General features: G+C 40.8%; 1 protein-coding gene across 1 annotated transcript in view; it reads right to left on the reverse strand.

The window, feature by feature from the left end:
• LMNB1 (lamin B1) overlaps nt 1-15,634 on the reverse strand; it is a 41,890-nt gene extending 26,256 nt beyond the window's left edge. Inside the window, exons 1-2 of the mRNA XM_054033068.1 lie at nt 14,861-15,634; nt 1,572-1,728 (exon numbers count right to left, since the gene is read on the reverse strand). Of these exons, the coding sequence (XP_053889043.1) occupies nt 1,572-1,728; nt 14,861-15,213 (510 nt within the window). The 5' untranslated portion in view covers nt 15,214-15,634. The remainder of the gene's footprint in view (nt 1-1,571; nt 1,729-14,860) is intronic.
• Nucleotides 15,635-27,730: the final 12,096 nt, after the last annotated feature.

Consider the following 27,730-nt stretch of genomic DNA (forward strand, 5'->3'; position numbering starts at 1 on the left):
GCAAAGACTAATTGGGGTAGCTTCAGCAACCAATATCACTACACCTCTAGGAAAATATCTATTAACTGCTGTTGCAGATCATAGAGTTTGTTTGTAAGGTCTACAAAACTAGTGCACAGCTTTTCTTCCCCCTTTGTTAGACAGTGGGCAAACAACTAAGGTAGGTCAATTAAGAGTTTAAGATCTTGAGCCATTAGATGTCAACACAGTAAAACTGTTTGCGGTCTAAATAACTTACTGTGTTCTAAAGTAAACTTACAAGATTCTACTCACCTACAGAATTTTGCCAATCAATATTTATCATGGTAAAGCATGGGAAAGTAGATTTGGGGCCTGAGAATAAGAATAATTTGTGGTAAACGGGAGAGTGGGAAAAGAAAAAAAAAGAAGATACAAGTGAACAGACTGACTGTGATTCTTAAATATTTGTAGAGAATGTCGCATACACATATCGTGCAAGGAGTCTTGATTTACACCTCTTTAGAGCAATCTTAAGGGAGCACAGATGCATCTCAGGTGCACCTGGAAAAAAGTTTGTTTGGCACTACTGCTGGTTCTCTAAATTCCAACCCTGTGAAGTGTTTTTGTTTATGGTTTGTTTGGGGTTCTTTTGAAGGAGGCAGGGAGAAGGAAGTAGATAAGATGTGATTTAACTGGACAAGAGCATCTATACATTTAAAGGGAGGACAAGAAAAGTCAGAAGATATTCTGTGACTGGCATCACTTCTGGTCATTTAACTGATGTGGATCATCTATCAGTGTGAAGTACTATTGTTATTAGAACTTCATGCTGTACCAACGACTGCTTTGCAGTGACTTCAGAAAAGGACAGCACTATTACATGCATTTGTGGAAAAATTACCAGCAGTAAGTGAAAGTGCATGTATAAATATTGGCATAGTTTACGAAAAGGATTAGACCATCACAATCATCCAAAAATTGAACAGACTTGATGGTGCTGAGGTATTAGGACAGGAGGACAGAAGGAAAGGTATAGATGACACCTCTGATGCTGAAGAAATCCCTCTCAAATGCTGAACTTAATTCCGAAGAGTAGAATTTCATTAGCAGTCCAAAATATAGAAAAGAGGAGGTCTGAGCCAGGAGATGCTAGGGCCTTCTTGGGATGTTGGGACCAGGTGGAGCAATCACCTGATGGCCGGGGGGTGGGGGGGGAGGAGGATGCACAAGGGAGTGTCAAACTTAATCATTTCCTCCCCCCCTAAACTATGGGGGGGAAAACAGTAAACTCATTTCCTTCAAGGAAAAGGACCCTTTACAAAAAAAAAAACTCTCAGACCAGAATCTACTGTCCCCTCACGGAGGGAAAGACTGGAGAGAACATGGTCAGCTTAGCAAATGTGCCAGAAACGGTGTTTTCAGTTTAAAGATAAGAACACTAGAACTTTGCTTTCATTCAGTTGGAGAGGAATAACTGATTTACAACTTCTGTTCGCAGCATTTTGTTTCAATTTTGGTTAGAGTAAAATTTAGCTCTTTTACAAGGAGTGATTTTCTGGCTAAAGAGCCAATCTGTTCAGCAGACTGGATTGTGAACCATTTCATCTCACCTGTGCAATCTGATCTCTCAAATCCTCAAGTTCCCCTTCCAGGCTTTTCTTATCACCAAGTGCTGTAGCTAGGGCAGCTTCTTTGGAATTTAGGGCTGCTTCAAACTCCCGAAGCTTGACTTGGGCTGCATTATGATCAGATTCTTTTTTTGCATAGCTGGAAAAAAAGAGGTTGGTGAGACAAATGTCTAGAAACAGTCAACAAATTAAAAAATTAAATAAAGGGCTGTCTTAGTAGCCATTAAAATATGTTGATTTGCAACTAAATACAGTTTTTATACTAAATGTGGTCTTTTGAGCTAACCAGGAGAATACACTTTTAATCAATTACATAGCTTAATTTAAGTTTATTCGGATTCTTAATTTTTACATTTTTATCAGGTTAGAAAATGGTAAATGATTTTTATTTGTTATTTGTGACGAGCTCTATTTGGATGGAAATAGAAATTCAATTAAACACAAACAAAAACAGTATTTTGATTTTTTTTTTTTTACTAACTAAAATACCTTAAACATATTGGATACGGAAGAAAAAAGTTTAAGATATATGCAAAACATGTTTTTGATAAACACTGGTGTAAAGAAATTAAGTACTTTCTTTAGTTAGTAAATTGAACTGACTAAAATCTGGAAGAATATGACGACTAGAAACAACAAGTAGATCTCATCCTCTCACCTAGTTTTATTCAGATTGTTTTCCTCTTCCAAGCTTTTCTGCTTTTTCAACTCCCAATTACTTGCTTAACTTTGAACTAACTAGTCATTGAACTGAACCAGTCAATTAAAATGAAGTGAAGAAAATATTTTCTGCACCTACAAAAAAGATACTACTGCTGTCAAAAGCTTGTTTAGCACTTTAACTAAACCTGGTTCCAGAAGTTCAGCTCATGACTTCCATCAGGTCATCAGTTTCACTTTCCTTAAAATGTTGCAGCAAATATACACTGCTTAATTATTGTTTTTGTATTTAATGTAAATTACAAGTGTCACAAGTTTAGGCTTTAACATAAGTTTTCAATTTCAAATTTATAAAAATCTCATCCGTAAAACGCTCGAGAGAGAGCACCTTTCTGGAGGGAGGGGAGACAATTAAGTCTGCCAGTTTCCCTTGTCCCTTGGAGGAAATAGTGACAAGACAGGCTAGCCCAGGACCATTACCTCAAACATGCTCAGAAGCCACTTCCCTGCCCCAAAGAAGCCCAAGCCAGCTCCTTACCTGGAGCAACTTTAGAGAAATAATTGGTCCAGTGGCTTTCTCCCACACACTAGCCTTTCCATTTTGCAATTCCAGAATTCAGGGCATTTCCCTGCCCCAATGTACTGGCTCTAACAAACTAGACCTGTCCAAATTAAGAGATTGAATTGCCGATGAGATTTCTTTTAATAACTATTCACATCCAAAGTATCCACCAACAGAGGTGGTAGCCTAGACAGAATTAGCTTCTGCCACTATGCTGCCTAAACACATCTGAGCAGACAAAATGGGGATAAAGATATCCATCTCCCGTCTACGGTATGACCTTACTGTTACTACCACAAATGGAACTGCACTGGTGAAGAATTATGGGTCTCCCCATTTCCTAAGGGTAGACACAGCCAGTCATGCTTTCTGAAACAGTAATGAAGACAGTTTTGTCCAGTAGATGCTAGTACGTAAACAATATTCCAATTCTGCTTCAGGGGAATGACTACAGAAAAAGAAAAAAAATCATACAATCTTCTGTCATAAACAAAGTAAAAAGATTCTTCCAGTTTATGTTTAATCTTTCAGTTACAAGTATTGCCGCAGATTACTCTTAAAGTAAAGTGCTTAAGTGTTTCAGACAAGTGTGATTTAAATTGACTCCCTTTAAATTTGTCTGCTGCATTCAATAGAAGCTTTTTTTAAAAACAGTTAAGTAGAACATCACCTTTGTCCTGTGGGTGCCCAAGAGAAGAGAGAAACAAGTAACACATCACTGGCTAGAATAGCTTCACACAGAAGGCAGGTTTAAACTGCTATAATAAAAATTGAGTGGTACCATCAGAAAAGATATTCAGACTTCAAAAAAAATAGTTGGGGAGGCTTCTGATTTGGTTTTGTTTTACATTAGTCTTCCAGAGTGGACAAGATCTGAATTTCTAAACAGTGAACACAGAACTCATAAAATGACATCAAAAGAGACTGAAAATTGGACAACCGAGAGGAAATGCAATGTTGCTGTAGCCATGTGGTCCCAAGATATTAGAGACACAAAATGGGTGAGATAGCTCGAAAGCTTGTCTCGCTCACCAAAAGAAGTTGGTCCAATACAACAGGGGTTCTCAACCTTTTTCTCTCTGAGGCCCCCACTGACATGCTATAAAACCTCCAGGGCCAGCGAGGGGGTCTCGGGGCAGGGGCCTTAGACGTAGGTGTAGTTTGGCAGGGGCGGGGGGGAAGCAATGCTTTCCATGTCCCCAACTCTGCCCATGGACCAGGGGGCCGCAGACTCCCGGTTGAGAACTGCTGCAATAAAAAATATTGCTTTATCCACCTTGCCTCTCTAAGAGAGAGGAAAGTAATTTTTGTCATCCTTTTTGAAAGGGTAACTATTTTTCATATCTTGAACAAAGGACATCTGTGCTGAAGATTCATAACTCCTACTCCTTTTAATTAAGATGTCTGAGCTCCCAAAAGCTCAAAAAACAAGTTTAACAAAACCAGAAGAGCACACTTGACATTTCCGAATTACTTTTAAAGTACAAAAGCCTAGAAGACCTGTTCTTTATACAGTGTAAAAAGGCCATATCCAATTAAAAGAATCTTTTGAAGATCACAATTAGCAGTATTTGTCAGCAGCAAGAACAAATACAGGAATTAGGTTTATTTAGTAATAAGAACACACAAATATTCTTGCGGGAATAAAAGAAAGATGATCTGGCACCGATGAGAGAGCACATTTAGTTGTAGCCCAGTTTGCTGCCATCAAATAGCTAAAAGATTTGTGTCAATCACAGAGCAAGTTCAAAAACACATTTTCAGACAATTTTTACTGCAACCACAAGATGGCAAGCTTTAATTTAAGAGACTTAGCAATCAAAGTCACTATTTGTACAACTAGAACTTTGATCTTGAGCTATCTTAGGTATATACAGAGTGAACCATTGCAGTTTATCATCAGCCTAATACTAACACTGTAAGAATGTAGCACATGTAGAGATTTCAAACTCTCTACACTTTTTTTTTTTTTTAATATACACAGTTGTCCATCACTGCTATCACTACAGCAGATCCAACAGTAGGGGTAAATATTGTAGTCTGCCACAGCATTTTAATCATATATTTAAACATGCTTCGAGCAGAGTTAGGGCCTGTGTACACAGTAACTGGAACCAGAATATCTATCTCCAGCTATAACTCACAACTTTAATTATTTCAGTGCAAATCCACATGTGCTGAAACACCTTTTGTTCAGAATAAAAAAAAAATTGATGGTAAATTACAGGCAGATAATTTAAATTAGAGCTCCCACCGTTGCCAAAACCACTGATAACAGTGGAAAGAAATGTGTAACATAGATTCAGCCACAGGACAATAATATGACCAGAACCCAAACTTCAGTTGCAAAATATCCATATTTATTTTTCAACTGATATTACTGATGGTATCAATCCACGTGTGCACCTCATATTTCAGAAGAGTCACTTTAAGAATTCACATTTCTAATGAGATTGGCTAAATTTAAAATCAGAAGGAAAAAAGTATATAATTAATTTTAAAAAGTCTAATTATATGTCGATTTGTATTTGGATAGCTAATCCCTATATTTTGGGGGGAGGGGGGGAGAAGAGAGGAAGCTGCAGACTTCCTGGTTGCTCTGTTAGAGTGACACTACAACATAAAGCGAAAGAGCCATTCCAGTGGAAATCTTTGTAACCCTTAAAAATGTATCATTCACCCCAGTTTTAAATGAGTTTCTTTCAACAAGATCAGTAAAACTGTTTGAGTTTTGCAGGCACAAGAAAAACTATATATAAAAAACACAAGACAATACACAGTATGCATATTTAAAGTTCTTATTTAACAGCAAAAGCTCCTCTTGTTTGTCAACACTATCTAGCTTTTCCTCCATAAAGAGGGAGAGTACATATTTAAGTAAATACCCTTTTGCTAATACGTTCATAGATTAGCTCAAAACTGTGCTCCTTCACGTACTTTGGCTCTCAAGTGTCTAATTCCTTCTCAAATAAAAAGACGCTAAACTGCCATGAATGGCACCTATCCATTATTATTAGGGCTGTCAAACCATTAAAAAATGAATCGTGATTAATCGTGCTGTTAAACAATAGGATACCATTTATATAAATATTTTTGGATGTTTCCCACATTTTCAAAAATATCTTGATTTCAATTACAACAGAATACAAAGTGTACAGTGCTCACTTTATTTTTTATTATAAATATTTTCACTATAAAAATGATAAAAGAAATAGTATTTTTCAATTCACTTAAGTACTGTAGTGCAATCTCTTTATCATGAAAGTTGAACTTACAAATGTAGAGTCATGTACAAATAACTGCATTCGAAAATAAAACAAAGTAAAACTTTAGAGCCTACAAGTCCACTCAGTCCTACAGCCAATCGCTCAAACAAGTTGGTTTACATGCGCAGGAGATAATGCTGCCCGCTCTTTGTTTACAACGTCACCTGAAAATAAGAACAGGCATTCGCATGGCACTGTTGTAGCCAGCGTTGCAAGATATTTACGTGCCAGATGCGCTAAACATTCATATGTCCCTTGATGCTTCAACCACCATTCCAGAGGACATGCTAACGATGGGTTTTGCTCGGTAACTATCCAAAGCAGTGCATGTTCATTTTCATCATCTGTGTCAGATACCACCAGCAGAAGGTGGATTTTCTTTTTTGGTGGCTCAGGTTCTGTAGTTTCCGTATAGGAGTGTTGCTCTTCTGAAAGCATGCTCCACACCTCGTCGCAATCAGATTTTGGAAGGCACTTCAGATTCTTAAATCTTCGGTTGAGTGCTGTAGCTATCTTTAGAAATCTCACATTGATACCTTCTTTGTGTTTTGTCAAATCTGCAGTGAAAGTGTTCTTAAAATGAAACATACTGGGTCATTATCCCAGACAGCTATAAAATGAAATATATGGCAGAATGTGGGTAAAACACAAAGCAGGAGACATACAATTCTCCCCCAAGGAGTTCAGTCACAAATTTAACTAACACATTATTTTTTTAACGAGCATCATCAGCATGGAAGCATGTCCTCTGGAATGGTGGCTGAAGCATGAAGGAGCATATGAATGTTTAGCATATCTGGCACGTAAATACCTTGCAATGCCAGCTACAGAAGTGCCATGCGAACGTCTGTTCTCACTTTCAGGTGACATTGTAAATAAGAAGCGGGCAGCATTATCTCCCGTAAATATAAACAAACTTGTTTCTCTTAGCGACTGGCTGCACAAAAAGTAGGACTAAGTGGACCCATAAGCGCTAAAGTTTTACATTGCTTTGTTTTTGAGTGCAGTTAGGTAACCCCCCCCCCCAAAAAAAACACCTACATTTATAAATTGTGCTTTCACGATAAAGAGATTGCACTACAGTACTTGTATGAGGTGAACTGAAAAATAAAAGAAATAGTATCATTTTTACAGTGCAATTAATTTTTTTGAGTTAATCGCATGAGTTAACCACAATTAATCAACAGCCCTAATTATTATATTACTGAAATTCAGGTAGGGGAGAAATATATTTTAAAGTATAATGACAGATGGCAGAGAGTCTCTCACAAGTGTCATCAATGGGGCTTGCCTGAACGTAACCTACTAACTGCCAAACAAAGAGACCTATAGTACAGTGAAGTTTAACTGCTGCTGTTTTAAGAGCCTGGATCCCTCTGTTATGAAGGCAAGTGAAGCATTTAAATAAGGCAAAACTAAGACAATCTACAATAGTCTTTTCCCCCTTAAAAATTCTCACCAATGTAGTTCTACCAGCAGGAGCAATAGCGTAGATGGGACAAAGAACACCAGTAGCCAGAGTTTTTAAACCCACCTTGTCTAGCTCTAAACAGGTTCAGATGATATGGTTGTTAAAGCTGCCACCCAAAGCCCTATCTGAACTAATACTCCCAACTTTGCTACATATCGTGATATTGTAAGGATAAAGCTGGTGTAGACACAGCTGCACAGGTCTATCATCATAAAGTGATGGGATTAGTCCATATTTCACCTGCATTCTCACACTACATTGGCATAATGTCAATAGTAGTAAGTATTCTGAACTGCCGCTCTTGACCAATCACTTGGCCATTCACTGCTTTGGTACAGTGATTAACAGATTGTTTTGGCACACTTATTACATAATTGCAATGGGAAAAGAGTTCAATAAGATCATGGCAATGAAGTAAACTAATCACCATGTTCACCTAAGTAGAAATATGTAGTATCAGTTTTCCAGATTTTGTTTTCTAGAGCAGTAAGACAGTAAGGCCAACTTTTAGTAGGAAAACATTTATATCTAACTTAATGATCAGATGAGAGGTTCTTGTGTAAAAGCGTTAGTGTTTGTAGGATCAGCGTTACTGCTGTTTTGACATGTAAACCAATTCCTTCCTCACCATAAACTTTTCCTGTAGCTTTCATTTGGTAATTTGGTTCTGGTCTCACTCACACAACCTATATTTTTATTAGAGCAAACTACCAAATCAAAGCTAGCAACTTACATTAGAATTAAGTGATGAGCCCTCATTCAGATCCTAAATCACCAACGGCCCACCAGACATCTCATAGGGCCTGCAGCCTGCTTCAACACAATATACTAACGAATGGTTGATTCATTAGCATTGTCATCATACTTGCATCTTTTTAGTTTACACACACTACTGTACATAGAAACAACCTATCTAAATATATGCAAAAGAAGCTGAACGTAAAATATCAATCAATACAGGTGACTTTAAATCTTATTAAAATATGTAGAATCTGTTTAGCCCACACAAGATTGTGCTTAGGTTTATGTGGCCCTCCTGTGTAATGAGGTTGGGTGCCACTGACCTATGCTAAGATGCATCTCATCTGTTAAACTATTCAGAAATAAAAGTGCTTGAATCCACCTTATCTACTCAGAGGCCTATTCAGCACTCCTTACTCAGGCAAAGCTCCTCTGAATCACTAAGTTTGGATTAAATGCTTAACAGTAATTTTAGAATGCTGTCTCACTTTTCCAATTGATATTCAAACAAACAGAAAGAACCTCACTTCCTCCCCCTCCCCTCTTCTTTTCCTTCAAACAAGAATACACTCTGGTTATTGGAAGCATATACCACCAGCCACCTCTGATCTCACACTTGTGGATATCAAAGATGCTCAGAGGAATAGTTCATTTTTTCTAAAGGGCTTAGAAGTGGGATGCAAAGGACTTCAAAACGATTGTGTGTGCACCTATTTTATTTCACAACAAACAAGATCACAAGGGTGCTTATTGTGAGCTCTAACTCTATTGAAGAAGTTAAGGTACTGAATCCTTAACATTTTGAATAAAGATTATCTTTGATAATCATACTGAAAACAGGTATAAGAACTTTTTGTTGTTAACAATCAGACTAAAAATCTCCCTCATCCCCCAAGTTGTCCAACTTGTGAAATCACTATTTCATTAGTTGTCCAAACAGACTTTTTCATAGGCTGGAAGATTTTCAAGCCCTCTCTATATATTAAACACAAAAGTATGAGGCAAATTTCTCTATTCCTCTTTGCAAGTCACCTTTAATAGAACATTGATCACCTCTGCCCCAAAGGAGTGCCTAGTGCAGTAAGTGAGTGTATTTGGTTTATATTTTTTCCTTATCTACTTGTACTCTAAGTTTGCATTACAAACAGAAGAGTGATTTTTCATTATCAAATTTTCAATTTATGTTCTCTTTTTTGCTGTTACAGAAGTCATTTATTTAAAATGGCAATTTGCTTTCATTAAAGGAGTGCACCTGTAAGTACAGGAAAATATAATTAATCAAGCCTAAAAGTATTTTTAGATGCTACGTAGACAAACGTTGGATATACCAGTATTTTACGAGTGTCTATGCAAACCCAGAACTTGAGAAGTTTATGCATCAAAAGTAAGTAGAAAACTTCTGCTAGAGAGTAATGCCAAGCGATAAATTTTTGAAGAAAACTTCTTTAATGAAAAAGTAAGTTTGAAGTGCTTATGGAAGATACTTGCAAAATGTTAACTGACTGCTATCATCCTGACATCTCAGACAGGTCCAGTATCTCTGCTGCTTTTCATAGCTTTACCAAACAGCAACAGTGTGAAGTTAACAAGATTCAGGTCAGTTTCACTGCTTCTATTGAGAACCCCATAAAACCACAGGGAAACTTTTAGCAGCAAATTGGAATGATTCTTGGGAACACTACTGCTGCAGAGACACGCACTCATGTGAGGAAGATGGAAGTCCTAGTTCCCAAAACCAAGATCAAATCAAGGCCTTCCCCTATTTCCCATATATGCAACAGTAACACCACTGTAATAACTAAATAAAATTTGATAATGAGAGCCTGTTCAAAGCACTCATTGCTCCAAAAGTCTTAAATTGAGCTGTAGACACTTAATGCTTTGAAAATCAGATCCTTTTTCTATTTAGCCAGCCACCCTAGGTTGAATAGCTCCTTGGACTGTTGCATCTAATTGAGAACAATTAATCTGCTTTGCCTGCAATATATGTTTCCAGTTTTTTAAATATTCTTTTTAAAGCATATTAGGACAATTTCCCTAACCAGGCCCTCCAATCCATTATAACATATCCATTATAACATACCACATGTGCAACTCAGGAAATGCTGGGACAGCTGTTTCAACTTTGCTTGCCTTGAAACAGCAGGGTTCTTCTGAGCAGTTGCCCTGTACACCAGCTGTACTGTGCTTAACACATGCCAAGTCACTCAAGTTATTGCCCCATCTATCAAACCCACATTGAGTCTATTTCACTGTCTAATCCCAGCTCAGAATTTCCTCCCTTTAAAACAAAGAATCTGGAAGGAAAGCTGGTTTAAGATCTGAAGCAAAACAAAGGTACTGTTATTGCATGGTAAGGTTTAGTCAAAAAAAAAAAAAAAATCAAAGCACAAGACTATAGTAGTTCCTCTGGATACTTACCACCTTTACTAATATCTTCATTCAGCTATGTCGTTTGCTTAAAAGCTGCTTTCACCACATTAACTCCCATGAGGAGAGAGCAAATGTGCCTAGCCACTGGACAACTGCCACAGTGAAATCTCAGCCTGTCATGAAAACAAATGCTAGTCCATTTATGAAATCCCATGTTTATTTTATTCCTGCTCACCCTTCCTAGAGAGAATGCTTAAACTGAGCAATGAATATCTTAAACATAGACAGGATAGGGCCCTTGCAGATGAGCTCAAGGAGGTCATATCATACATAGAGGACTACACAAAGGCAACTGTGTGAAAATCTGATAAACAGGTGGATGAAGTTGTGAGCACTGATGGATGCTAGGAGGCATAAAACTAAGCTTGACAAGGGAGGATAAATAGGCAAGAGACGACTTATACAGCACTTTCAAAGTGACAAAAAGCTTGAATTTGACACAATCCTCAGATGGAAAGCCAAACGGAAGAATTCAAAGAGAGCAGTTATACAATAAAAAAGGAGGCAAGGAGAAAAGTTTAGTGGCAGCTTTTTGTATGGACTAAAGGAGGAGAGAGGTGAGAGCAGAGGATGTAATAACATGTAAAAGAGCTCAAAGAAGGTAGGAAACCTGCACCTTATGACCAGTAAGAGCACTCTGGACCAGTGTATAAAATGTAATATTCAATAACTAGGAGATCTCTTCTAAAGGAGTTGTCAAACTTTCAGTGAGAACCACAATTTGAGATCTTGTGAGAACACCAGTCCTCCCAATCATTATTATTCAGATCATTTTAAGAAAGTATTTTAGCCATCTTTTAATATTAGAATTAACAGCCAGAAGGGAACATCAGAACACCCAGCCTGACCTCCTGCACATCACTGGCACTGAACCTCACCACATTATCCCGTATGAAGCCCAATTACCTGGATTAGACTAAAGCATCACAGCTATAAGGTAACAGCTGAAAAGAAGCCAGGAACATGTGGTCAGCCATCTCTCCAGAGACCACCAGAAAGTGCTCTCCAGACAAGAGCCTCTACTTTAGTTTAAGATTTTGGGAACAGAAATACATCTGAGCTTGAATGGATGCCTGTAGAATACCTGTATTTTAAAATATCTAGCAAGGCTCTAGGGACCGATATACTTGTTAGAAGGTCTTCAATCATAAGAAAATACAGAATTTAGATCAGAAACAACTAAGGGAACCTTTCTTGATGTATACACAACTCCTAAGTGAATACAGTACTTGGGACTTGAAAAGTTCAGTAGGCTCCTAACTACCTGGAGGATGAAGGCCTGAAGAAGATGAGGATGGACAACTTGAACACATCTCCCCAAGGTCCAGAAGTATGCTTTGATAAGAAGCCCAGTCCCAGTGGCACCCTCAGCAAATGAAGAAGGAGCTATGGCATTTGATAAGCGGCTTGTACCCCTGAGTCCTACAACTTTCGTATCTGCCTCTAAAAAAATTTACTCTCTTACCCACCAAACTGCAAGAAAAGAAAGCTTCCTTGGCTTGTCTTTGCCCCTTCAGACTGCCAGCAGCAGGGAAATGGTGAACGTCTTCATTGCTCTACTCTCCACCATTTTTTTTTTGTTTTTGTTTTTTTGAGCCCACTGTAGGGCTCCTTGCTTTCCTGGCCAATGAATGCCAATAATCTAGCAGTTACATTGACTCTCCTTATTAATTACACACTGCTGCTATTTGACAAAGCTGTGAGCAGTGGAGGCTCTGGAGTTGTCTGCAGTCAAAGGAAGACATAAGTGCAGCAGTTTACATAAGAAAATATTTTCAAAAAGACTAAACATAGTTTTTAAGTGAAATCCCAAATTGAGCAGAAATGGACGGTTTAGGCCCACACTTGCCAGGAAAGACTTCCTTGCAATGAAAGTGAGCTGATGCTAAGAAGATGTGTCCATCATGCTATAGCAGAAACAAATGGAGATATTCACTCAAACAGTTCATAAACTAACCTTGTTTCAGGCCAAACCAAATGGAAGGCAACTGACAGCAAAAATGTTTAAAATTAAATTAGATTATCTCTTTCAGGTAACAGAAAACTGATGATACACAAGTTAGGAGTCAAAATCTTAAGTGAAGGATTCATATTGAAGAGAACAAAAAATATACAGAAGAGAAAGTCACACAAATCAATTATATACAAAAGGACATGGCATGATTTGTCCTATGAGATTCATAAGGGGGAAAAAAGGCTGCATAAGATTTTTTAGTCTTTAAGCATCCCCTTAAAACTAGATTTCACCATGGACTTCACCTACCATGATACCTCATCTTAAAGATTTTTCTATAGGTGGATTTTTCTGTTTTCTAATAAGCCATATGTACAAGAGTTATTTAAAAAAAACTATTCCATCACTGCTCTGAGAAAATGATCAGCACCCTGGAAGAAAAAATAACAATCTTGAACCTAGAGGCTACATGATTTTTAAGACCCATTTGACATTTATTTTCCTTGAAGCCACTATTAAAAAAAACAGTCATAGAAAAACATACATCCTTCATCACCAAAATGCATAATTAAAAGCTCAAATTTAAGTTTTACAACCAAAAGAGCAAGGAAAAATCCTAGACACTTTTCTCTACCAAAACTTTCATTTTAACATTAAGTTTACTATTTGAACTATATACCTCCCCAACTAAAATACAATTGGCAATATGCTTTTTTAAAAATTCCTGATTTAACACAGAGCCCTTCCCACCCTCTACAGGTCTAGCTAATGGCAATCCTTGCCACCTGAATTCAAAAAGTGAATTCGTAGCCTAGGCACCCTCCTTTTCCCCTCTAAAAAAGACTGACTATACTGCTTACTGATACCACGTACACCTCTACCCCAATAAAACGCTGTCCTCAGAAGCCAAAAAAATCTTACCGCGTTATAGGTGAAACCGCGTTATATTGAACTTGCTTTGATCCGCCGGAGCACGCAGCCCCGCCTTCCCAGAGCACTGCTTTACCATGTTATATCTGATTTTGTGTTATATCGGGTCGTGTTATATCTGGGTAGAGGTGTATTAGGATTGACTCAGATGCTTCATGATACTATGTATTAAGGACATTAAATAACATATACATTGTAAAGCAGACAGTTGTAAGTACCCAGACAAAGCTGTAGTGTGTTTTAGAGTTCCACAAGTAGCTAGAAAGGTTATACAAGCACTGAATGGCTATGTTTAGCACTGCTGAACCCACTTCTCTCCCTGTTCCAGGAAGGTTCATTCGCCATACAATATTCCTCCTCCCAGCCCACCCACCCAAGAGAACTGGAGGCTCATCACCAGATGGGAATGCGGGGCTGCCAGAGGAAAGTGCAGGGACCTCTCCATTCATTCATATACAGTCACTAGCTACAGCACATGGCAGCAGCTGGAGCAGACAGGTTACTGTACTCACAACTAGAGAGAATGAATGGGAGGGAAGAAAAAATACAATCCCCTCAAAGCAGGCCTGCTCCCTTGTCTCTTGCAAAGGGGAAGGTCAATATTTTTATGCTGTCTTCGTCTGCTGGAGATCAAGCCCCCGAAGCGGGGGAGAAGGGGCAGAGCTTCCTTATGACGTGACCGACATCTGTTCCCTACAGTAACATAGGCCAGAAATAAGGCCAATAGCGGAGTAGAAAGATTTAGGGTGCAGGCAAGGAGGGCCTGGCAGCATGGCAATAACAGGAACACTCCTTTGCAAAGCACTACTATGGAGGAATAACCCAGGAGAGAGCGGTCAGCCCTTCCAGTGGGACAAAAGCCCGGAGTGCTGCGGGGGGAGGGGGAAGAAAGGATATCCGCGGGGCTCATCCCGAGGCCACCAGCCAGGACTGAAACACCCGGGCAGCCAGTGATCTCCGGGATGGTGCAACTCCCTCCACAGAGCTGCGCCCCGCCTCCCTCTCGCTGTATCGGGGGGAGGGGGCAGCTTCCCTGCTACACGATGCAGGACACAAGGCAGAGGAAGGCCAGATTCATTCATTTCCGTTAATACTCTCCCACCTCAGGCCGCGCTACATCCCCCGCCCGAGAGATACTGCACGACAACAGATTAGGGGGCTTCCCCTCCTCCACGAGGGCGCCAGCCTGGGGCCTCCTTCCTGCCCTCCCTCCCCCGGAACCCCCGGCCCGTTCCCCCCGGGGGGGTCACTCACCTGCCCAGCAGATGCTCGTGCTCCGTGCGGATCTTGCCCAGCTCGATCTGCAGCTTTGCCCGCTCCCGAGCCGTATCGTCCAGCGCCCGGCGAGCATCGGCGAGCTCGGCCTCGTAGAGCCCCTTGAGGCCGGTGAGCTCTCGGCCGCGCACCTCCTCTCGCTCGGTCACCTGCAGCTGCAGCACGCTGTTCTCGGTCTCCAGGCTCCGCACCTTGTCGATATAGACGGCGAGCCGGTCATTGAGGTGCTGCAGCTCCTCCTTCTCCTGCAGCCGGGAGATGCGCGTCGGGCTGAGCGGGGTGCTGGCCGCGCTGCCCCGGGAGCGCTGCCCTACCGGCGTGGAAGTCGCCATGGCGAAGAGCGGGCGATGCGGCGGGGACCGAGGGTGCGGAGCAGCGAGGACAGGAGGCTGTCGGGGGGACGGGAGACGCGAGAGAGGAGAGGCGGGGGCTGAGCTAAGCGCCCCAAAGCCGTTCAGAGGGGTAAGAGAGGCAGCTGCAGCGCTAGCAGTGGACGGTGCAAAAGCGGTGTGGGGACGGGGGGCGCAGCGAGGCTAGAACAAGGGGAAAAGGGAGGGAAAATAAAGGGGCCACGGCCGCTCCCGGGTTAAACGAGCACAGAGCGGGAACAGGGGGCAGAAGCCTCCCCAGTAACGCGCCGAGGGAAAAGACCGGCGCCTGGAGCTGCAAGGCCCGAACCCGCCCGCGCGCGCCGGTTCCTTCCCCTCGGGTCGGGCTCAGAATGAAACACAAAACCGGCGGGCTCCGCGCCCCTCCAATATGGCCGGCGCGCGCTCAACCGGGCCCTCCCAACTCCCGCCCACAACTACGGCCCCACGTGACCCGTCCTGGCCCAATGAGGCAGCGAGACGGGCCGGGCTCTGCTCTTTTTCGCAGACTGGAAACTAAATTCAAAAGCCGCCAGCGCCTGCAACTGTCAGCAGGCTTGCGAATGGCTGGCGCGCGTCCCGCGTCTCCTGGCTCCGCCTCTGCGCGCGCTAGCTGAGACACTCTTTCTCTTACGGTCCCTCCTCCCCTCGGGTATCCCACACCCCGAAGAGAGCAGGGGCCGCCTCGGCTGCTGCGGCCTGGCCGTGTCTTTGTTCCCTCTCTTGTCCCCACCCCGAGAGAGGCCGTTGTATAAACTGACGTGTTAGGGGCTGTGACGGGAGGTGGGTGCCCCTGCGTGAGGGGGTCCAGGTGCATCCCTGCACTTCTCACTCCCCTCGAGTTACAAACCCAACCACAGCCCCCGCCGTACGCCTCCAGGGGTGTGGGTGGGAGGCGCGCGACGTCACTGGGTAGTTTCCCCGCTATTTATAGCGCCAATCCAGGTCTGAGTCAGCTGCGTTCCGCGCTGGGGAGGAAAAGGGTTGCTTGAACCTGGAAAAAAAAAGTGAGCCACGCCCCACATGCGCCTTGCCAAGCGTCCCACCTTGCCATGCAAACATCGCCCTCCCCTGCATAGCACCACAACACTCGCACCTTTGCACACTCCCTGGCTGCTGCACATTCCCATACCCCGTGGTGCTTTCCTCTGCATGCCCACACATCCACAGGGCCCCATCCTGCCTCGCATCCTGCAACCCACACAATCTTCTATGCACGCACAGACACAACCCATCACCCCACCCACGGCCCACAAAACTATCCCCTCATACACAGTGTAACGATGCTGGTTCTGGTGGGACCCAACTGAGAGTTCCAATTCAGGAGAAGTATCAGAGGGGTAGCCGTGTTAGTCTGAATTTGTAAAAAGTAACAGAGGGTCCTGTGGCACCTTTAAGACTAACAGAAGTATTAGGAGCATAAGCTTTCGTGGGTAAGAACCTCACTTCTTCAGATGCACTTCTTGCATCTGAAGAAGTGAGGTTCTTACCCACGAAAGCTTATGCTCCCAATACTTCTGTTAGTCTTAAAGGTGCCACAGGACCCTCTGTTACTTAATTCAGGACAAATTGCTCAAACAGGGCAGTTAAAGCCCAAGGCTGGGGTTTTTCCACCTCTAAGGCAAACCAAACCAGCCAGACAGTGAAGACTTTGGTTTCATCCCACTGGCTAACCACAAGTCACACAAGCAATTCCCTTAAATACACCAGTTTCCCAGTATCACCACCAGTGCCACTCATTATGGGGACAAATGGTTATGAAAACCAATACCCCAGTAAAAGAAAAAAGGTTCTCCTGATCTCAAAGGACCGAGCCCCAGACCCAGGTCAATATACAAATCAGATCTTACCCACAAATCATGCTGTTGCCAATCCTTTAGAATCTAAAATCTAAAGGTTTATTCATAAAAGGAAAAAGATATAGATGAGAGCTAGAATTGGTTAAATGGAATCAATTACATACAGTAATGGCAAAGTTCTTGGTTCAGGCTTTCAGCAGTGATAGAATAAACTGCAGGTTCAAATCAAGGCTCTGGAACATCCCCAGCTGGGATGGGTCATCACTCCTTTGTTCAGAGCTTCAGTTTGTAGCAAAGTCCCTCCAGAGGTAAGAAGCAGGATTGAAGACAAAATGGAGATGAGACATCGGCCCTTTTATAGTCTTTTCCAGGCGTAAGAACACCTCTTTGTTCTTACTGTGAAAAATTACAGCAAAATGGAGTCTGGAGTCACATGGGCAAGTTCCTGCATACTTTGCTGAGTTACAAGGCGTATTTGCCTTCTCTCCATGGGTCAGTTGTATAGCTGATGGTCCTTAATGGGCCATCAAGCAGGCCAGGCAGAGCTAACACCAACTTGTCTGGGATGTTTCCCAGAAGCATAGCATAAGTTTGAAATACAGACAGTACAGAGCCAATATTCATAACTTCAACTACAAAATTGATACACACATATAGACAACATAATCATAACTAGTAAACCATAACCTTGTCTTAGACACCTCATTTGACCCCCTTTATAGAAGATTTGGTGCCATTACAGGACCTTGGTTGCAACCATGTTCTATATGGTCCCAGATTGTATCAATAACGTCACACACAGCCACATCCTATCACTTCATGAGCCACACAGTCTATCCCTTCCACGCACACATTGCCCTCCTCCCCCGACACACACACACTTCTATGACTAGCCCAGCAGACCTGTCAAGATTCACTCATTCAGAAATTGTCTCTTGTGAAACAAAGGTTTTTGCTATATGTATCTTACAGTCCTAATGAAAAATATTCCTAGCAAAGCAATTTGGGATTTTTGTAATAATAAAATGATTTCATTACAAAATGGTTTTTAAAACATTCTCTTAAAAAATACTTGCTCTCTTGACCCCTGTTAAAAAGTGGGTGAGGAAGAGAAAGTAAAAGGGATTAAAATCAAAAGGCCTGACTCCAACCCAGATTACCTCTTCGCATGGAAATACCTGTGGGAGGGGGGTTGGTGAGAGAAAAACTCTAGTCTCTGGAGTTTCCCTAATCATTTCACAGGTTTCTCCCACTTTAGTATGAGCCATGGTTCTGCCTGGGAATTCCAGTGATTTTGCCAGGAGATGGGCCACCCATATGGAGTCTGTTTGTTACCGTGCCAGTCGCAGGACTCTGGTACCTCATTCCACTTCCTATACATCTGGACCAGGAGGCTGTTCCCTCCTTTAAGAGAGATTTCCCATTCCCAGGGCGCCTCCTTGATTAAAAAAGAGTAATATAGTTCCTATGGACAATCACAAACAAGTTCTCCAGTAGCTATTGCCTTTGTTGTTTAATTCCTCTCTCTCTCAAACTTTATTTTGATTTTTCTATCTTTTCCAGTCTTTTGAAATCAGCAGAACTGCTGGAAAAAGTGAAAACACCATCTCTGCAACAAGCTCTGCAACATAAAATTGACAGCAAAGTAGGATTACAGCATTATGTAGTTTTACACTGCAGCTGACACTATAGTGAAAGGGTCAGCGTGCACTGGCAATATCAGATCCAAATGAAAATTGGGATATTTATAGGAGGACAAGCTGAGGCCCCTGAAGGTGTTTAATGTTGGCTCTGATTCAATGTTTCTTATTTTTTAAAAATCCTTTAATCTTCATTTAATCATGGAGGTAATTTTTCCTCACAAAACTTTGTGGTTCTGCTTTGGTCTTGGTATTTCTGGAGCAGAGAATAGCTAGTTTGCCAAGGGAGCTCTGTGCTGGTATGTTTCCTTTCACCTCCTAATTATATAGGTCAGATTTGAGATCTGATATATTTTTCTTCAGGGTATCCTCCTTAACCCTTAAGGAGTCCCAATGATACTCAATTTGTTTCCAGTTGTAATCTTTAACTTGTCATTGGGACCATCACATTTTAGCTCCCTATCTTTCCACCTGAGGAGAACTATATGGGTACTGTGTGAAATATCAGATTATCTGGTTTCAAAAAACTATTGTGGTGGTAAGTGGGGCTGGTCAGATCAGTTTATATATTGTGAGAATGCCACATACCCCTCTACCCCTTTATAATGCTGTTCTTGGGAGCCAAAAAATCTTACCGCGTTATAGGTGAAACCGCATTATATCGAACTTGCTTTGATCCGCCGGAGTGCGCTGCCCTCCCGCCCTCCTGGAGCACTGCTTTACCGCGTTATATCAGAATTCGTGTTATATTGGGTCGTGTTATATCGGGGTAGAGGTGTAGAAAAAGGACAAAGGTTTTTCACACAAAATCTACCAGCTCCCATTTGCAGGGTTAAGACTCAGCCTAATAAAAAACAAATAGCACAAAGGAAGGTGATGTTTCCTCCGTATGTAGTCAAAGACAATGGACTTTTGCTAAAAGAAATCCTGCAACCACCACCCCATTGTTTTAAAAGTTGTTCCATGTACGTGGGTTAGAACACTGGGTAGCTCTTCAAATTAGCACATCATCGGTTATATTTTTACATCTATTACTTGCATAGGTCTGAGACTTCTTGCTTGTCCCGTTAGTGAAATCTGGTTCATCTTCTTCTGTCAGAAGAAACTCTTTTACAGCCTTTTAAGCTGTGCCTCAGGCTACTATTAGATCATTATTAGACACATTACATATTTTTCTGTAAAGCTGAACATTGTACTGTACCTCTTTGTTCTGGGCATTGTACTGTACCTCTTTGTTCCTGATATGGGGCACATAAATTGTACTATAGACTACTTTTGGAGCCTATCAGTGGCATTCCTAAGTCAACAAGAGGGGTTGCTATTGAGTGACCTCATAAGGCATAAATGGGCTGAGGACACTGACACCTCAGAGCTTCTAGACTCCGCTGGTTAAGGGACCCACCAACTCCCCCCGGCCCCCTTAACTAGTAGAGAAAAGCCAAGGAATACTGTGCTTATCCTGTTGGTTTACAACTTTTTTTTCTATTTCAATCTATTATAAGTAATTGAGTTCTTTGGCATGCTTTACAACTCTTATAATTAATTTGTTATACATTATATACTCAAATAGCATTCTAATTGCATCCATAGTTGAATATATTTATGGTTATCATAAATTGTAGAGACCATTGCATACTTGCCAGATATTTCCTAAACACATTCTTATTTACTGGTTAAACCATACTATATTAATACTCTTCTATTCTAAACGTACAAAATTTCCATCTTAACTCTGTGGTGTTTGTTCCTCTAATCTTTAACTGGAAACCTAAGCTTTGCATTCATGCAGCTGTTTATAATTAAATTATTAGTTTGTAAGCTGCCATAAATAAATTAATTTATAAAATCAGGCCAAGTCTGGAAGTTTTGTAAGATTAACAGTAGTCATAATCTACAATAAATAAACAATACTTGTTTTCAACAGTTTTCTCTGTGAGTTATTTAATTAAAATGGGAAATAATATTTTCCTATCTACCTTTTAAGAAGTTAAGAACCAAATAGCTCACTTGATCTGAAAATGGGTCGTGCTTTTGAAGCTAAGTTTTTAGTTAAATATTTAGGAAAGAATGCTCTAAAGAAGATAATCAGTGTGTTTGGGCAGATGTTTTAAATATCATGTTATACAAGCCAATGTTAGTATCAATTTTATCAGGGAGTACTGTATTTTATTAATTTCCATTTGAGAAAAATTACAGATGAGGCTGGAGGAGAAAGTGCTATAATTAGTGCTTTAAATGAGCAGAAGATCACAAGAACAAAATGCCAGAACTTTTTTGTAACAGCAGTAGCTAGTAAATACCAATCAGGACCAATGCTCCTCCCAATTACACCAGTTTTAAACTAGTCTAACTTCATTGATTTCAGTTGAGCTACTCTCAATTTATACTGAGGTCAGTGAGAAGAGAATCAGGCTCTCAGTTCCTTATTTATAATATTGCTTCAGAGCAAAAGAGGAAAGACGGGATAAAGAGTACTTTCCAAAAAAACACACCATAACAAAACATTAAACAAAATTCTGAGCACAGGAAAAACTGCTCTCATTCACCTCATTATAGGGCTAATCCAAAGTCCAATGAAGTCCGAAGTCTGATGCTGAGAAAGGTAACAGGAAAGGTTTCTTGTGCAGAATATAATGGTTTAGCTGCTGCTTCTTCTGATTAATATAGGAATTGTGAATACCCTTCATTTTGCACATTTGTATCCAGACTCTATAAAGGTGTTAAATTATGAGATGCAGACTGACCTTCCTCTGTTTGTCAAATCTCTGTGACTCTGCACAAGTTCTTGGTCAATTACTTTTAAATTAGTACTGCTCTTTTCCAACAGATATGATGTTCCTGTTGTACTGATGGATGGTTTTATAACACAGTGATGCATGAACTTTTCTAGTCACACCCCCTCCTTACCATTCATGGAATTTGTCATCACCCTTCCACAAATCTGAAACTGTTTTTTTTCGTTACTTGTAATCTGAAACTGTTTTTCACCACAAAAGGTGGAGGGGAAACACAAAGATGAGACTATTCATTTGGTTTAGTGTTAGAGCATCTGACTCATTCAAGAGGTTCCAGGCTCTCAACTATTATTATATATGTTGCCGGTTTATGTCTTTTAATATCAATTATTAATCATTACATGACTTAAAAATGAGAATCAAAATTAATTTTAAAGGCATAGTAGGCCTACTGTATTTATGAAACTTACCAAATTGTTGAAAATCAGCCAGCCCGTGCTTTTATTTGTATGTTTGTTTTTTAAAAGGGCGAAAGGCTGAAGTTTCTTTGTGCCCTCTAGAGCAGGGATTTTCAAACTGGGGGTCAGGACCCCTCAGGGGGTCATGAGTTATTACATGGGGGGGTCACGAGCTGTCAACCTCCATCCCAAACCCCACTTTGCCTCCAGCATTTATAAATAGTTATTTTAATTTATAAGGGGGGGTTGCACACAGAGGCTTGCTGCGTGAAAGAGGTCACCAGTACAAAAGTTTGAGAGCCACTGCTATAACACCCCCAGTTTGCAAACCACTGCTATAACATGCTCACTCAGTAGTTGATATATATGTTAATAGTTCTTTTCTTTCTCTAGATAATGCAAGTCTTCTGAGTGGGTGTCTGCATAGTACTGATGGAGCAGAGTTGGTATGAAGTAGAATCATGTTTTTTTTCTGGGATACTGTAGTGAGGAAAATAATCTCTGAAGTTGTTTGCAAAAGATAGAGTGGTTTGAAGAATCCTCACTTCAGCATATGGAATAGTGACCGTGTTCTTCCCTGTTGTTTGAACTCAATCAAGCAGAAATGTATCTGTTATATAACTGACTGTGTAAATGCTGCACTGTCCCTGTGTTTCTAATTTCTGCTTTCTATATTTGATAATTCTTATGTACAAGGCTACTGTCAACATACAGCTAATTAGAAAAGGTTCCCCCCAAGTAGATAAGGAAGTGTTGTTTACTACTTCTCATAACACAAGAACTAGGGGTCACCAAATGAAATTAATAGGCAACAGGTTTAAAACAAATAAAAGGAAGCATTTCTTCACACAGCACACAGTCAACCTGTGGAACTCCTTGCCAGAGGATGTTGTGAAGGCCAAGACCATAACAGGGTTCAAAAAAGAACTAGATAAATTCATGGACAATAGGTTCATCAATAGCTATTAGCCAAGATGGGCAGGAACGGTGTCCCTAGCCTCTGTTTGCCAGAAGCTGGAAATGAGCGACGGGATAGATCACTTGGGGTAGGTCTACACTTACCCAGTAGTTCGGCGGCAAGCAAATCGAACTTCTGGGTTCGACTTATCGCGTCTTGTCTGGACGAGATAAGTCGAACCCGGAAGTGCTCGCCATCGACTGCGGTACTCCAGCTCAGCGAGAGGAGTACGCAAAGTCGACGGGGGAGCCTGCCTGCCGCGTCCGGACCGAGGTAAGTTCGAACTAAGGTACTTCGAACTTCAGCTACGTTATTCACGTAGCTGAAGTTGCGTACCTTAGTTCGAATTGGGGGGTTAGTATAGACCAGGCCTTGATGATTACCTGTTCTGTTCATTCCCTCTGGGGCACCTGGCACTGGCCACTGTCGGAAGACAGGATACTGGGATAGATGGACCTTTGGTCTGACCCAGTAGGGCCATTCTTATGTTCTTATCGCTTGTGCATGTGTATACTTGGTTCATTGTGTCAGCACTGCACATACTCAACAGGAGTGCTTGTGTCATTGTGCAGTGCAATGCACTGTGGGTAGGTATCCCAGTGTGCAACTCACCATTGTCCTGCACACTGTTTTGGAAAGTTTTGGCATTATCTAAACTGAGGATTTGCCCTGGTTACAAATACAGTAACTCCTCACTTAACGTTGTAGATGTTCCTGAAAAATGTGACTTTAAGTGAAACGATGTTAAGCAAATCCAATTTCCCCATAAGAATTAATGTAAATGGGGGGAAAGGGGTGTTAGGCTCCAAGGAAATTTTTTTCACCAGACAAAAGACTATACATATATAGATGTGTATATATATACAGACACAGTATAAATTTTAAACAAACAATTTAATACTGTACACAGCGATGATGCTTGTGAAGCTTGGTTGAGGTGGAGTCAGAGGATGGAAGCGGGTGGGATATTTCCCGGGGAATGCCCTACTGCTAAATGATGAACTAGCACTCAGCTGAGCCCTCAAGGGTTAACCCATTGTTATTAATGTAGCCTACACTGTACAAGGCAGCACAAATGGAGGGAGGGGAGACAGCATGGCAGACAGAGACACACACCCTGTGTGAGAAAGAGAGATTGCCCCTTTAAGTACGCTGACCCCACTCTAAGTACACTGCCTTGTCAAGTAGATCAGCAAGTTGAGACAGCAGCTGCTCCCAGGAAGCTCCCTCCATCCTGAGCCCTGTTGTGTCATTCTCCCCACCATGGAGATGGGGTAAGTGAGGTGCAGGAGCAGGGGGGAAGGAGACACCCTGACATTACCTCCCCCCGCCCCTTGCACAGCAAGCAGGAGGCTCCCAGGAGCAGCTCCAGGCAGAGGGCAGGAGCAGCACATGGCAGTGGGGGGAACTGCTGGCAATTGATAGCCTGCTGGGTGGCTGCCACACAGGGAACTTAGGGGAGCGGGGAGCTAATAGGGGGGCTGCTGGTCCACCCTGGTTCCAAGCCCCCACCAGCTAGCTACAACAGGCTGCTCTTTCTGCAAGCAGTGGACAAAGCAGGCTGCTGCCAAAGGAGCTGATAAGGGAGCACTGCACAACTGTAAACAAGCATGTTCCCTAATTGATCAGCAACATAACAATGAAACAACATTAATCCAGACGACTTTAAGTGAGGAGTTACTGTATTGGTGGTCAGCCATCGGTTTAACTACACTAATGCGAACACCTAATATAGACATACAAAGCACCTATAACACCTGATTTTCATCAGTACAATTTACCTCAGGTTTAGTCTACACTTAAAATTTAGATTGATTTACTTAAGCACTATATTTAAGCTGACCTCATCCTTAGTATAGATGTAGCTTGGTCGGGAAGATGCATTACCTCAATGGAAAAACCCCTCAGTTTCAAGCTGGGGTGAGCTGAACTGGTGCAAACACCTTAGGGATTTGCACCATTTGCTGGCTACCAATGGCTGAAACTTCCATGTAGACAAGGCATTATATTTTATATCACCTCTCTCTTGTGTACTTGGGTAGATAAGGTATGTCAATGTTTGTTCTCACGGTGTGACAACTTCAAAGCACTGTAAGTATTTGCAAACTGAAAATTATGTTAAAGCAATTTAAAGTTGACTTTTTACTGAGTCATTTTATACAATATGAAAACTTGATTTTAATTGAAAAGAAGATCAGGAGGATCATGCCCCAGTCACTTCCTTCTCTCTTAGGTCCCAATTCTGCTCCATTTGAAGCCAATGAGATTTTTGCCATTGACTTCTAGGAGCAAGATCAGGCCAATCAACACAATAATAAAGAGCTCTTTGTTTCACCCTAATCTTATTATTGACACATTTATTGAGAAGCATTTATATCATTGCAGTCTCAATCTGAACAATCCAATGGACAATAATATTTAAATTTGGGTCATAAAAATGAGGCTGCTTAATGATATTGTGGTCATAGCTAATCTTTTTAGTGTCTTCATTATACCAATTAATTGTCATGTATTTGTCTTTCTTGCAGTGCCAAGTAGGGACACCTTGCTTCAATATATTTACATTTCTAATTTTTTTTTTTTTTTTTTTTTTTTTTGAGACTGCAGTTTTTGTGATTTGAAAGAAAGGTTGATTTATGGCAGCATCTCCTAAGAATGATTTACTTTCAAAATGTATTTTTTTTAAATGTAAGAAGATATAATTTTAACATTAAGGGAAGATGAGTTCCATACTTCATATTTTTTTGGAGAGTATCTGGAAAATGTGGTTTCCTATAGCACTATATACTCTTTAATTTAGTAGCACATAAATATAGTACAACTTCTCAATATTCCTGGTGCACAAACAGGCAATTCTAACAAAAGCAATAAAATCCATCTATCAATAGCCTTTTGCACTTTTGGTGCCATGGTAGCTGGCAGCATTCAGAACAAACCTCATTTTGCAAGTGTATGGCTTCCTAAAGTAGTATATTCCCTTTGGTGGAAATTTGCTATGGGCTGACTGCTGCTTTTTCTCTGTCATTCAGTTTAACATTAAGAAGAACTAAAGTAAATGGAGGTTTGCTTGAGACAAAAGTCTTCAGACATATCCAGTTCAGACTATAAATCTGTTCCAGTACTTTACACGGTCTTAGCTACATCTGTGGAATCAACTGTTTCCACCTGTTCTTCAGTCTAGAGCAGTCTACCATGTCAGAAAATGTAATAATCTTTTCTCACAGTTCAGTTGCTGTGGTAGTGAATTATGAGACAAAGGATTATAGATGCTTCTGGCAAGCAATATCACCGCTCATGCAAACATTTTTAAAATACTTTGAGAGCAAAGAAAGATTTTCAAATGCAATTGTCTATTAAACATTACATGAGAACTTCTCTCTATTAGCTACACTTCTAATCCTTGGATGACTGTATATAAATACCACAATGTAACTAAAACAAGCTACTATGGTCAATTTCGAAAACAAAATGCAAAAGATGCATTTGGCATGTTGCTGTATAGTCCCCATACTGCCTTTATTTTCTCTTAGCTATAATAGTAAAATTATATCTCGCTCTTGTACACCTCTGCCCCAAGATATCTGAATTCAATTCAGATAAAAACACTGGAACTTCCTTCGTCTGACTTCTATAAAATAAAGAATAAAAAATAAAATCATCTTAATAGTTTTATCTAGGGAGTGGGCTGTGCCAGGTGCTTGTAGTACAGTTCAATTTAATAATGAAATCAATGTAAAAAGCAGTCTAATAAAAAGCTCAGAAGCTTTATGCAGGATGTTAACTCCTAGAATGTGGGACAACAGAAGAGCTGTGCATCTGTATGCAGGGTCATATATCTTGCAACACTGCTATAGTCTCTCAGACAGTCAAAGTGTAGAGATCTGGACACTGAATGGCTATGATATATAAGCATAGAGTTATTATGTAAATCAGTTGGAAAGCAGAGACCTATATAACTGGGAAATTAGGGCCTAATTTTTAGATATGCGAAGCACCTCCAGTTCCATTTGATTTTGGCTAGAATTGTGGGTGCTCAGCACTTCTGAAAACAGAGAATGTTAATGAGGTAGTAATTGTGCTCTGACAACTTTAAGTACAGTGAATAAAATATAACATGATCTCCACTATGGTTCATCAGCAGGGATTGAACCCATGCCCTTTTGTGCTAAAAGTATAAGCTTACTAAACAATTCTTAAATCTGCTATTGGAAGCTGCAGCAGACTCTTATGTGGACAACCACTTTATGGCAAAATGGGTTACAATAATAAGAATTTTTTTTTTTTTTTGTAGTAAAGAATGTCTAGTTTTATTGATTCAGGAGGTAAATATGTACAGAGCTTAATGTTTAACTCAAGGGATCCTAGATCTTGTTATTCACCAAAACAATAAATCATTATGCAATAAACATTGTTATATGCATGTGAGAATCTAGACTTAGAATTTGATCCAACTGAATAAACTCCCATCAGATTTTATCCTTTTAAATTAACATTACAAGGACAAAATCCTCCTCTGTTTTATGATGCAACATTGGACACCAGGCACAGGTAGTCTCTGATGCACCCCAGCTTCCCAACAGTCTCACAGAAGCCAGACGATATTTTTTCCTGGTACTGTTATGCATTTAGCAAAGTATTCAGTAGAAATGACTTCCACACCCCCAGGTTGCAAGAACTCTTCTGCAGTTTCTTTGAGGTGTTATAAAAATGACCTGACCCTTGCCATTTTTAGTATACCTCTACCCCGATATAACGCTGTCCTCGGGAGCCAAAAAATCTTACCGTGTTATAGGTGAAACCGCATGATATCGAACTTACTTTGATCCGCTGGAGCGCGCAGCCCCGCCCCCCTGGAGCGCTGATTTACCACGTTATATCCGAATTCGTATTA

The sequence above is a fragment of the Malaclemys terrapin genome, chromosome 6 (genome assembly GCF_027887155.1).
Source record: "Malaclemys terrapin pileata isolate rMalTer1 chromosome 6, rMalTer1.hap1, whole genome shotgun sequence".
Taxonomy (NCBI): Eukaryota; Metazoa; Chordata; order Testudines; family Emydidae; genus Malaclemys; species Malaclemys terrapin.